Source organism: Brachypodium distachyon, chromosome 4 (genome assembly GCF_000005505.3).
Source record: "Brachypodium distachyon strain Bd21 chromosome 4, Brachypodium_distachyon_v3.0, whole genome shotgun sequence".
NCBI lineage: Eukaryota > Viridiplantae > Streptophyta > Magnoliopsida > Poales > Poaceae > Brachypodium > Brachypodium distachyon.
Window position 1 is genome coordinate 45774689 of NC_016134.3, and position 13835 is coordinate 45788523.

The window sequence follows — 13835 nt, forward strand, 5'->3', positions numbered from 1 at the left end:
AACAACAACAAGAAGAAGACGATGACGTCGGCGCGAGGTCCGCGGAAGGAAATTGAGGGTGATACGAGGGGCAAAGCCGTCTTTTCGCTGGTAAGATGTCCCACTCGCTCGGTCTGGGGGAGCCTTTGCGAATGTGTGGCCCGCGCGCCGTGGGATGGCTCCATGGACTGATGGACCGCGTCGTCACGCTTTGGCGGTGGCCAGTGCCAACGGTGTACTGGACCTGGTTCATTCAAGGCGGTGCTCTGGGGGACGTGGACGTCCTTTCCCGCACGACCGCGCTGCTACGGGTACCCGGGGATGTTCTCTTGGGTATTTAAGTACCGCTGACATGTGGACCGCCGTGTTAGTGTAATTAGACGCATTTATTAAGGCTAGAATGAAATGGCTGAGTCAGCAATAAGATAAGATTATCTTGTGATCCATCCAGCTAATAATCTGTATATGTTTAACCTTCAAATGCACTATGACCCTGCAAATTTAGTTAGGGACATGGATCCCCTGACACTGACTTTAAGTCAGGTGATCCCTCTCCTTTAGTTAGCATGTCCCCGCAAAAATAGTTACCGGTTTTCTCAGAAAAGGAATATCAGCGTATCGACGTATGATTATTCGCACAACAGATATACTGTCATCATTTCCTTGTTTACCTAGTGTCGCAGCCGTGGCTTCGACAAGTGAGACTTGAAAGAGTAGCATTAGTTTTCTACCAGGTGTTATTCTCGAACTTCATATAGCTACGTAAGCATCCACGTCATAGGGACAGTAACACTCGCCTCTAAAGTTCGACACGTCTTACTGTCATTGAGTTTCGAATTTGACAAGATTGGTTCACACTTATTAATACTCCTATTACATCGCCGTCGAGCGAATGATCTAGACAAGACATCCACTTTGTATAGCTGCACATGAGAAACAACTAGAGAGTTCCTAGTCTGTGGTTTGATCCCAAGCATTATTCCTCAAATCAACCATGTTAATTAAGATAGCATATGGTTATGACCGTACAAGGAAGCAATGCCAGATTTTAGGTCCATAGAAACCTCGGAATATTCCATCTCATTTTTGGAGCTCATCCCCAAGGACAGGACATTGTTCAAAATAGGCCACAGCCAAAAACAAATTTGTTTTGGCTAATGTGTGTATCTTGTGAGGGGAAAGATAATGGTGTGTGTGTTTTCTGTGGGAGGGGGGGAAAGACGGTGGTGCCCTTGTTGTGGACTGCTCTAACCTCGTTCTTTGCTTCTATCCAGAACGTGGATTAGATAGAACCAAAGCCTTAGTAGTGCGTTTCTTGGAATCTGCCTTAAAGTGGGGAGGAAGAGGAGAACCTGAGATGATGAATCTCTTGCACACTTTGGGCTCCATTTGTTAGCATGTCACGTCTCCCTTATGTATCCCCACTGTATCCTTGTGCATATGATGAAATTCTACACAGGTTTCCAAGTGGAAATGTGATCCTCGGGCGCTTCTTTTTTTTAGCAATGGAATGGTTGCTTGTGTTGTTTATTTTTTTTTCTACGTGAAAAAATTCCAGCCGTGTTTTATTACGCGGCTTAGGTTTTCGAACTTGAATTGACATGTGAAAGTTTGTTTCTCTTTTTTAGAATGTCATGGGATTCTTTAATTTGGCGGGGGGAGCCGTAGGCGAACCCTTGGCGCATAATTGCAGATGACACATTAAGTTTCTTGTGGCATAATGTGGTTTTCCAGTAATTTCATAGGAAAATAGTTGGGCGAGTTTCTCTCTCTCAAATAAGGCTGTATTTTTATTCCAGGGCGCAATGTAGAAATAATACGGGACACCCTTGGAACACCTATTTTTTCATGTCTCGACCTTTTATTTTTATTTTTTAGCTTATATTTGAAACTTTTTTGTCGGCGCCACACATGACGTCGATTTCTCACAATGTTAAATTAAAAGGCCGGTGCCAAGGAGATTTCAATCCCTTGACACCATCATTTGGGGCCGATGGGGAAGGTTGGGTCAATTTTTTATAGTTTACAAATGAGTTCAGTTCTATAATATGTCTTAGTTACTATCAAAATTGTGAAGAAGAAAAAAATTGGGATTTTCAGCTCAGAATTAAAGAATAATATTTTTCCCTGCATGAATATGAAATCCGTTTGCTAGAGCTTTCCTGGTATTCTGCCAATTGACGAAGATGCACATGCATGTATACACCTTGGTTAACCAATTGATTGATTGAGATCAATGTTTAACTATATATGTCTTCGATACAAGTAACCTTTGATGGATATTGATGCATGTGACTATGTGAGCCTCTTTATATAGTTCCCTTAATTAGTCCTAATACTACTTCAACACTACATGTTATTTCTGTCCAAGGCAACCCCCATCAAAGCATATATACTCTTGGCACCAAAGCAAGATCTCTTTTTTCACAAATTTGTGTCAAAGCAAGATACTTTAGAACATTCTTAGCCCATTACCAAAAGCTCAATGTGTGTAACCATCAGCTAATTAAATAAGCGCCCTAATGTTCCAGGTGATCGACTCTTAGGCAAGCAAGCACCTAATATAACTAACCGGGAGCACGCATGATACCAAGCACTAATGGTCTATGCCTTATTCTAAATCTAGTAGCATCTACATATATATGTTGTTCTAGCTAAAAGAGTTCTTTCAGCATATTATGATTCCACCCTTACAGTTTTCTTTTTTTAAAAAAAGCATCCAAACTGAGGGGAATAGTTTCGGGGTTGCCCTATCGGCTCCGACGAAACTCCAGCGAGCCCACGACGACGGTCGGCACCTCTAGTGTTGGTGATGGATGTTGATCTGCTCCCTCCGTCCAACGAAGGATGTCTCAACTTTGACTAAATTTGAATGCATCTATAAACTAAGTTATGTTTAGATAAATTCAAATTTTGACAAACTTGAGAAATCTTTTGTTGGACGGAGAGAGTATTTTCTTTTTCTTTTATGTTCCACACATTGTTTTGACGTGCTCCAAACATGTATGTCCTTCATTACAACGACAAACGTGCTCCTTCGTTGTTGCATGAGTTATTTCTCTGTGCTACAAGCCTTCGCAAGTAGAAGGTGGGTCCTACCTAAGTAATTAAACCAAGCAGATCAGTAAGTAAACCTAAGGAGCATGCAATGTGCAGAGATTAACTGGTGAGGGCATATCACTAGTGGAAGGCTGGTCCTACATAAGTATAATTAAACCAATCAAGTGATTAAGCAACGTGTAGATGATTTCCCTTTTTTCCGAGCAAAAGGAGCGTGTAGCGTATAGACCGTATGGAGACCATGCATTAACTACTAACTATATGCATTTGCTGAGATGAGATCATCAAAGAGGAAGAGGTTGAGGTTGGGTTAGGAGTCACGGGAGTAGAGTAGCTTTCTTATATCAACTCGATCGATTGGACAACCCCCTTCCTGAATAAATCTAAGTTGCAATCGTACACTTTATTATCCGCTCCACTTTGTGACCTTGCCGTGTGTGATTAATTTGCTTGAGACGTACGGTCGTACTACGTGTTTTTGGTCGCTCACTTAATTGTCAGAGACGTCCTCACTTAATTGAGACGACGTACGGGTCAAGGTACGAATAAAAAAGCTCCCCCGAGATAAAGGAGGCCATCGACAGAATTTTCAATAAGGAAAAAAAATTAAAGGGTATCGACAGAGATGGGCAAACCAATGGAGCAACGTAATCCTCGCACGCTCACATGGGTCCAGAGTCTAAGACACATTTACAAACAGAATGAGAGTACACTGCTTCCGCGACCGTTATTGTCTTAAATTTGACAGTATTTGTGTGCAAAAAATGTCTAGATACATAGATACATATAATATTTCGACAAGTCATTCCGTCAGGATGATTTTGAATACATGAACGCATTGTTTCTTTTTGAGAACGAACGCATTGTTTCTGTACAGAGATTTATGCTTCAAAAATCGTGGTGTTGGGCCGCGTTGTCTTATACGGTCGTATCACTATATTCGTTTGGGCCGGAGATATGTCTTGTACGGTTGTACGGAGTACCAACCTACAACCTGCAACATGGGCCAAGAGAAGTAATGTGCTGGGCTTACTGCATGCATGTCTTCGTTTCTGCCGCGCTAACTGCAGGTTTGGCTCCCCGCTTGGGCCGCACGGAAGCTTTCCTTCCACTTCTCAAAAATAAAATAAAATGCTTTCCTTCCAGTGTCCAGAGACCAGAGCAAATGAAACAAGACGATGATGCTTCTGATCTAAAGAAGGAAACAAAATATTTCTCCAAAAAATATCTACAGAAGAAAGAAAATGAATTCCTCAAAATTTGAATGGCATGCAAGTCACGGCCCACAGAATGAATTTTTACAACATTTTACCAAGAATAAATTCCTAGAAATTTGAGCCGACCATCGATCTCAGACTTGAGATTGCTTTGAGATGAAAGAGAAACGGCAAACTAATATGGAGATTGGAAATAGATTGGAACATCTGAATATCTGCTCTCTAACGCAAAATCTTTCACTACAAAACTTGCTTCGTTTTCAACAAAGTGTCCCCCAAGGAAGAAGAACACTTCATAAGATCTCACCAATGAAAATAAGAAACTAATCGAACAGCATAGCTAGCTCCTCTCTCTCTCACTCACCCTCACACAGGACTCCAGACAGACACTGAGGTCAAAGGCCTGTCCTTCCAGCACAGAGCAAGCCTCCCCTTCTTGTCATGCAAAACCCCAAAACCCCTGCTGAAAAGCCCAGCCAGCATCTTGGCTTGGACAATGTTAAAACCACTAATTTCACAGGTCCTATATCCTGAACCTGGAAACCCGTTCGACGCCACAGGCCCGGCATCGGTCCCACCTGTCATTGACCCGTGCGGTGGCCACGTGGCGGTGATGGCGCCCTCAATGCTTGGTCCCAGTATCTCCTCCTCCACCAGCCTCAGGCGCGCCTTGTAGCCGGCGCCAGAGAAGCAGCTTGCTAGGGACTCCTGCACTGCCGCAAAGTGGCACCACGCCTCAGAGAAGAGCTCAACAAAGGAAGCGCCACCGGCGAGGGGTGGCGGCGGTGTCCTGCCTAAGCGAGACAGCTCGTCTTCGATTAGGATCACCAGCTTGGGCTGCAGGACCTTGATGACGCCGGTCAGGAGGGGGAGCGTCTGCGACGTGTCCATGGCCAGGGTGTGAGACATGCCGGTTGCGTCGCACGAGAGGATCACTGACGATCCACCACAGATGATCTCGGTGAGCTTGTGGAGGTCCTCCACCTCGTCGTACCGGAACGGAAGGCCCAGGGACTCGGCGAACTCTGAGAGCCACCGTCCAGGTGTGGCTGTCACAGTAGTGCTGCCAACTGCCGTGAGGCGGAACGGCTTGCTGCCGCCGTGACGGAGGAGGTCCGACATGAGCGACGACCACTGGACGCCGTCCCCAACGTTGAGGTCGACGACATGGACGCCCCCCTCGTCCAGGGTGGCCTCCAGGATGGCCTGATTGGCGGTGAAGTGCGCGAACTTGATGAACGGCGACAGCTCCTGCAGCATCTGGTACGCCGGCAGCCTGCTGGCCAGCGCCAGCGGGTGGCATTCGGTGCGCGCTCTGGCGATGCCGGTGCGCAGGCTGCTGGCGAAGTAGCATGCCAGATGATCGAATGACGAGCTCCCCACCGCACCATATCTTCCACACGTGATGCCATCCAGGACGATGCTGTCGATCTTCTCCAAGATCGCCGAGGCATTGACCATGTCGCCGGCCTCGACTGCCGTGGCGCTGGCCATGAGGAGGTCATCTAGACTGCTACTGTCCTCCATGACCAGGCTGTCATCCTGGACTGCCACTGCAAGGTTGTCACCCTCAATGATTTTTGCACTGGGGAAATAATCTTGAAGCAAATCATCAGCTTCTTGGACAACGTCCATGGTTGAGAACCTGTGGTCTTGCCACCGATCATCGCCAGGAGGATTGGCGTCGTATATGTGGGCATTCTCATGGGGGAATACTAACTGATTAGGCCATAGGAGAGAACTGCTTTCTTCATGTTGTGCAGGGAAGGAGATAAGAGGGGAGCAAGGATATGACAGTAGCGCCTCCATTTTTCCCAGTGCTAATTGCCCTGGTTCCAGCTTTGTGGTTTGCACAGCTTATATGCATATATACATGGAAAAGAGGCAAGGAGCTAGGACCACTTCTCAACGGGAGGGAAAGTTTTATATAGGAATCTTTATGGCTGTTGTAAGCTAATCTGTCTGATCTTTCATATTGCATTTTTATTTTGCATATTTTCCCTACCAACTTCAGTGTCTGCAATTGTTCAATTTTTTGGGAGAAATCAAGGTGAAGACTTTTGGCCAGCTAGCAAAAACCAAAGAATTTTTTTTAAGAAACTACTATGTTATAATATGTAACCCTGTGCACCAGACATTGTTTCCGTCAATTGCCATCTCTTATTAATACGTAAAAGCCCAGAAAAAGAAAGAATGTTCAAGACTGAACTTTCATTCATACCTGGTCAAGTACAGTACTCTCCCTATGCTAATATATGACGCTTTGTCCAATCAGTTCATGACACAAACTTGCTCCCGTCCATCCCCATTCTTTATATGCTAGTGTGTATTACTGCTAATCAATCATACAGCAGCATTACTGCAAACTGGTATTCAATTCTTAGCGTACCTTCATGAAGCCGGTAGAGCACAGATTCGGACAACATGCCGATTTTTAAATTATGGATGGCATGCAACCAATGGAGTACAACTGAAGGGAAACAATGCTGCTTGTCTGAGGGGTAGAGTTGATACAGAAAGGTTACTTACACAAAACAAATGGTGCCACTGGGATGTTCTTGGTGCCAATGAGCTACCTCTTGTTTTTTTATCTGGACTTTCCTCCTGGACTCTTTCTCCGTGGTAACTGGTAACTTGTCCAAAAGAAATGCAACCATATGAGATTCGGTAAACGATTAGACCTTAATTTAGAACAGTATATCGATGTAATCCTTGTACAGAATAGCTAAGATATACTCAGGTCCAGAAAACACATGCGACTCCAAGGCTTTTTCGTGATTTGTGCCTGTTGAAATATGTAGAATTGTATTATTGCCCACCTTCCGAGTTCGAACTTTTAGGTGAACTGATTGGTGCATACAACTCGAGACTGCCAAGAGAGTAAGAGACTCAAGAGGTAATTTGTGTTAGATGACAAGCTAAGATGTCACCATCCACCATGCTAACAAGAGGGGACCTCTGCAAATTGTGATTACTCTAGTGTAGGTACTGGGTACACCCATGTATTTGTTTATCGCATGGAACAAGACAGATATCAAAGTGCAACGGAACAAACTTGCACAGTTAGAAAGGGGAGTAATGACTTTTGTATGGTAAAGATCCTTGATGGCAGGGAATTGTAAGTACACTTCGATGTGACTGGGTATTTGAACTAAGTAGATGACTTCATTGTCCATTTTGTCAATAAAAAGTTTTAATCAATTTACCATGACCATTCCTATGATAAAAACAGAAAAAATACCAAAGCACAGCCAATTAGATTTATAGAGGTGAAGAACAGGAAAACCCACTGCTCTCAAATCTTCCCACAAAGGAACTTACTAACTGATGTGGTGGAGGTAGAAAAATATATACTACTTGAGAGAATGTAATTAAGAATCATAACTAACAAGACTTCAGGATACATCATAGGATGCAGTATTTTAATTCGTTGAAACCGAGAAAAGAAATGACTTCACACTTCATTATAACAACATAGAAAGTGTAGAACTTTGCCTGTTTGCCATGCTCATGAAACACTCTACCATCAATAAGATCAAACGAGTCGAGGCCGGCAGATGGAATGATGGATTCCTTGGTGTCATCCTAATCGAACCAGCGAAAGAAACTTTCTGCAAAGAGAAAAAACAGCGAAAGAAGCGAAACAATAAGTTAGAGGATGATAAAAACATATAAATACAGTACTGGATCGATGACTCCGGCAAACCAATGATTCCAGTCGGCTACTGTGGAATCAGTAGATTGCAATATAACTAGTATATTCACATTCGCTCTTGTTTTTATCCTCCTAGTGGGTACCAGTGCCAACATGATCAGCAGAATCAGAAAATAATATGTATGTACTTTGTAGCAGAACTTCCAAGACTAAGAAACAGATAGTACAATTGCTCCTTAAGGACACTTGTCAACATTTAATTGACAAGAAGATAGTTCTATTCATAAGCCTACAAAATTTGTTAAGTGGGAAAATATCACCAAGCAAATTGCATGTAAAAGTTTTATGCATGCCAAACTTAGACCAAAGGCCACTTGCCGTAAAATTATGCAGAAGAACAATAAGTTCTGAAAGAAAAAGATAAAATCAGAAACTTTTTACAGCTATATGTATGCTCTACAACGCGTTATGGTCGAAAACAGGAGGGGAACATAACTGCACTCAACTTCAAGTTAGAACAATATAGTACTCCAAAATCACATATCTGATAGTTCATTTGAGAAACTTCAGCATAGAACATCCATTTTAGAGAAACTCCACATGAGTTTCACTGAAGTTAAAGATATTGTATGAAGCTGACCATGCCTGTTTCCTTTTATCCTGCTTGCCTCCTTCACCAATCATCAACATACCCATTGTGACATTGACACATTTGTCATAAACATAACATGCTTTTGGATCTTGTTGGTTTGCCAGCCTATGATCAACAAGGTTTCTTCGTCTTCCACATGGACCAGATGTGACAAGACTCCAAAAGTATCTTACAGGGAACAGTTGCCATCTTCTGAGTTCTGTCATGTTCATTGCTTAGTAGACACGAGCTTTAAGAAGCTTGCAAATGGAGGTAGCAGGTAAGTGCATTCGGCAGTTCAGGGTCTACGCGTCTGTGCTATTTAGGAGCAATGGAAAGATAAAAAGCATGACCCTGCTTGTTCTTCTGGATTTCAAAAAGAAGCATGAACATATTACTTTTGAACGACACTAAAAGAAGTCCTAGAAATGTCACTTATTGATCACAGTTGAACAACTCAGATATCAAATTTCGACACAGTATGTTAACTTCTCTTTGTGGGTAAGACATAACATATTGACTAGTAATACTAATGATCTTAAAAATTATATTTCATAAATAATAGATTACAGTTACTAGATTTCGGCTACTTATTTTAACTTTTCCGAACTTCAGATGGGGCTTGAAATCCTACATGCCACAAATCTCTTAGATATTAACCCTATAATTTGACGTACTCAAAAACAATACTCTTGCACGTTAACTGATAAATAGCAGATGATTAATCAATTGACCCTCTTGAAGAGCCTACTAAGTTTATTTACTCTAATGACTCAATAAAACAGGGTCTCATCTTGTGGTGTCATGTCACAATCATCCTGTAGACAATGGAAGGGCTGAAGGGCGTGAAGGGCATAATGATGCGTCGAAATCATATTTTCTGGCCAAGCTAGAAGGTTCAGGGTCTATTGTTTGTCAAAGAGGAGGCTAAAGTAGAAGGAAAGGCTAAAGCTGGGTAGAAAGAAAAGAGGACGCACCCATTGATCATTCTGGTATTTTTCGACAGCATATAGCATGTCACATCCACCTCCAATATTCTGTCCCTGTTTTGTCAATTGGTTGAGAGAGACCAACCAACTGCCTGAAGCGGTGAAGCCTACAGGTAGGTTCACTCGTTCAGATATCTTCCACCCCTCTATGTTAACCTGAACAGTGTAAAATTTAGTACTCCCTCCGTCTAGAAATAAATGACATGGTACAAATCCACTTCACTTATTTTGGAACGGAGAGAGTATGATTCCAGGCCATTTTTTGAACACAAAGGAACTTTTTTGTAGCAAATTTACAGGAATTTAACTATTTCCTGTAAAATTCCAACAAATCCTTGTGCCGGTCTAGCCTATCGGTCCTTGTTAATAGTTGGTGGCAAGGCTGGACCATCAAGGTCCAACCAGCCTGCCTCCTAGTCATCTTCAAGGTTACTTTGATTAAGACCTGATGCAATTAGTTTTGTGCACATACTTGGCAGAAAGAAACCTTGGCATTCACAAAAAGGCACCTTACAAGGTGAACACTGACAGGTACTAAAATGTTAAGCATAAGTTAATATCTCTCCAGAAACCAACAGAGAAGGGGGAAAGAGAGATTATGTTATACAAGAGAATGCTCTCTGATTAATGATACAAAGAACAGCTAACTACCCTACCAATGATTCATATGCATACATTGATTGTACATTAGCTATCTTTACAATGCTGAGCTGCAGTTGGTGTATGGTTTTAATAGGGGTGGCCTGGGTTCCTCTTCAAATGAAATCCATGGAGTCATTTAGGGACTGACCACTCAGCGACTGGCCACCATTCGATGGGCTCTGGTGATGATTTGGATGGCGATTCTGAGCTTGGTGCCCACCTAAGTAAGCCATCTGTTGCTGTTGCTGATGCTGCTGCTGCTGCTGCTGTTGAGAGAAATAGGAAGGAATCTGCTGCATTCCGCTGTTGAAGGGATTTCCGTTCATGTTTGAAGCTTGACCTGCAGCTATCTTAAGTCGCTGGACTTCTTCTCGCAGGGCGTCATTCAGAGCTGCATTTTGTAGGAGAAGAAAATATTTCAGTCTGTTGATCCCTGAATTAGGAACATACAAACACCCAATTTCTCCTTACTAACTGGCAACCAATTTGTCTCTGGACGCAGAGACCTCGTGGCAGCAAAACTTGGTCATTTGGAGCATTTAAATGATTACTGGAAGAGCTGAGGAAGTTCCAAGGAAGATCAGAACATACCATCACGTAGTTTAGCTTGCTCTTCCATGGACTGCAACCGGAGTTTGAGCTCTCTATTCTCAGCAGTTAAACCAGATGTATCCCTCTGCAGTTCAAGTAAATCGTAAAAAATATTAGATATACGAGAATATAGACATGTGGAACAAAAGAAACAAAGTCACAGCACCAAATATTAATGAAAATATCCACAAAATAAAACAAAAGAAACTGTTGCCTTCTAGACTCAACTGGCAGTTACCCATCAAATATTATGCTCATCGGCATGTAAAGGAGGTCATGTGCTAGCATGTTCCAAAAACCAACAAACTATGAAATTAATACATCCGTACAACTGCAAATGGTTCACAGGAATATTGACTAAATTTAGTAACACCGAGTCAGCAATTATAAGCTTCACTTCAGATAATTGTTACCAGAGGTCTTTGTGAGTGAACACGGGTAGGTGTTTACGCCCAAAAGAGGCACTGCACCCAACAAAAATTAAGGTTATGTTTGGTCTGTGCCCAAATCAACACCACCAATTTGTTGGCAGTGCTCAAGAGGCAGTTCTTCTTTTGATGGTTGCCAAATCATGGCATGCACATGGCCCATTGGCCACTTCCTTATGTATTCCCTTTACCAATCTATGGGCAACAATTGGGCAACCAAAACCTTAGCCAAAATAGTAGAGTTGGTTTGTGTGGTTCGGTCAAAACAGAACACACCCTAACTTTAGACAGCTCGGCTTCACCTTCAGTTTTCCTTTTTTAGAGCATACTGTCATCCTGGGACTAAGTCTTGATAACCCTTGCCTAACAAAACAGAAGCGTACTAGCAAAGTTTTCCTGAGAGAGATGGTTACTGTCTCGCTCCTTAATCATCAGCCTAACGCTACTCTTCTGATTCCATCCACTTCATCCAAATCATACTCTGAAGAGGGATATTGCTAGCCTTGTTTGTGGTAACTGGTCTATCAAGACGCAGACATCTGCTTCAACATTATACTAGGTGCCTTCATACCAACAATAATTACTACGTGAGCTACAACAATAGAGGCAGAATGTACTAAATAAAGAACATAAGTGTGGGCTTGTTTCCTAAAAAAATAAATCCTTGTTCGTCTCATCCTTTGGTGAGTGATGATCACATACTCTGATACGCCTCACCCTAGCAAACCATGCAAATTGCCATGAAAACTTCCTTGTTCATCCCATCCCCTGGTGAGTGGTGACCACATACTCTGATATTCCGCACCCTAACAAATCATGCGAATTGCCACGAAAATTCCAAAATAAGCATGAAATGCTAACACAATTTTGATTTGCCATGCTTTTCTCATTTCCTATAATTAATTAAGCTGCCCAACAATATGTGTTGTTTCCTCACAATCCCCTCAATAAACAACCAATAAGGATCAATTCCGCACATTTGCCAATCAACGTAGCTTGGCTCATTTTAACACCTCACAGTTACCAATAGCTCCAGCTGCAAATGCCCTCAACTAAGCATATTCAACTTCAATGATATGGATTAAATGCGAAATCATGAGCAGCAGTGTACACAACAAAGACATATACTGCAGTTCTTCACAGAACATGACAAGCTAGCAGTCAAACTTTAGTTTTCATATAAGTTATTCTATTATGGCCATAGTACATGTCAAACTTCACAATTGACCAATGAGCATAGTGGATTAGATAAATAAAAGCTCACCACGCACTCTCAAATAAAATAGGGCCATACCTGTAGAAGCGTAAGCTGTGCTGACAGCGTAGTGGCCTCGGTCTGCAGTGTCTGGACCTTCCTCTCCAGCTCACCAGTATACTTGATTTTCCTCTCCTTTGATCTCGCCGCTGACTGCCGGTTCGCCAAAATCCTACACACATGAACCACCACAGATGTTAACATAAATTAGTACAAGTCCAAAGTAACTACAAAGCACCACGGCAGATCCTAAACCTTGCGCATTAAGACAAGCCGGAATAGCAGATACGAGATATCTGAGATCTCATAACTGATACTACCACGCAGCAGCAATTGCTACAAACATAAGCATACATGCTTCACAAGCAAAATCATACTAGTAGTAAATAAATAAACGAGAGGAGACCTCGTTCCGGATCTAGAAAGCAATCATAACCAGCTTGAAGATTTCCCCACCTCTTTGCGCGTTTGGGATCGAGGAGCGCGAGCTCGGCGATCCTCTCGGCAGGCATGGCCTTCTTAGCGTAGTCAGGCAGCCCGCCCGAGAGCGCCGACTCGCCTTCAAACGGCGAGTTGACTCCATCCATGGACCCGCTCCTCTTATGCCCGCCTCCCCCTTGTATGGCGAGGCCCTCGAAGAAGGCGGCGTCGAGGGAGAGGCTCCTGTTGTGGTGCGCCCCTCCGGGAGGTCGAGGGGCAGCCGCAGGAGCCCCGGAGGAGGCGAGCGGCGGCGGGGGAGGCGGGGTCGGGTCGGAGGCCGCCGGGGAGTCGTCGGAGAGGGAGGGGAAGTCGAGGTCGGAGAAGGAGAAGTCCCCGTCCGGGTCGAGCAGGAGTTCCGCGTCCGGGAAGCGCAGGAACGTCTCCGAGTGGGCCCGCCGGTGATGCCCCCTCGCTCCGCCGCCGACGCCGGATGACGGCACCGGCGTCGGCAGCTGGTAGCGCGGGTCCATGGCGGCCAACGGGACCCTGGCGGCGAGGCAAGCTAGCAGCAGCAGCAGCAGGCTCGCTGTGGCGGCGGCGGCGCGTGGAAAGCTGGGGAAGGAATGTGCTGCGCTGTGTGCTTGTGCTTGTGAGCTCGGGAGGGAGGGGATCGAGTTTGGTGGGAGATACGTGTGAGGAGAAGAAGGGAGGAAAGGTCGCGCCGCGCCCCCCACGCCGCGTGGTCCCGGTGCACGGAGCTCGCGACACCGGGCCCGAATCTCGAGACGAGGATGGACGGTGTACGCGGTGGGGAAGGTGCAGTGAGAGCGGGGGAGGGAATCTTGTTCCGGCCACAGGTGTGTGTGGACGCGAGGTGGAAAGGAAGAGTTTGCGTGGACCGGGTGCACGGCCCGGCCATCGGTGGGCGCGGATCTCAAGGCAAATCGGATGGTACTGCTACCCCTCGT

General features: G+C 44.3%; 2 protein-coding genes across 2 annotated transcripts; both read right to left on the bottom strand.

Annotated features, from left to right (window-relative positions):
* Positions 1-4437: 4437 nt before the first annotated feature.
* On the bottom strand, positions 4438-6877 carry LOC104585180 (nodulation-signaling pathway 2 protein). Its single transcript, XM_010241193.2, has 2 exons — positions 6786-6877; positions 4438-5809 (listed from the first exon to the last, which is right to left on the bottom strand). The coding sequence occupies exon 2, from the start codon at positions 5781-5783 to the stop codon at positions 4623-4625; it is 1161 nt and encodes a 386-aa protein (XP_010239495.2). The 5' UTR covers positions 5784-5809; positions 6786-6877; the 3' UTR covers positions 4438-4622.
* Positions 6878-10003: 3126 nt separating this feature from the next.
* On the bottom strand, positions 10004-13545 carry LOC100836708 (transcription factor VIP1). The gene is made up of 4 exons (XM_003578828.2): positions 12904-13545; positions 12487-12619; positions 10765-10849; positions 10004-10564 (listed from the first exon to the last, which is right to left on the bottom strand). Exons 1-4 carry the CDS (start codon positions 13395-13397, stop codon positions 10287-10289), a joined length of 990 nt encoding a protein of 329 aa, XP_003578876.1. The 5' UTR covers positions 13398-13545; the 3' UTR covers positions 10004-10286.
* Between the last annotated feature and the right edge of the window lie 290 nt (positions 13546-13835).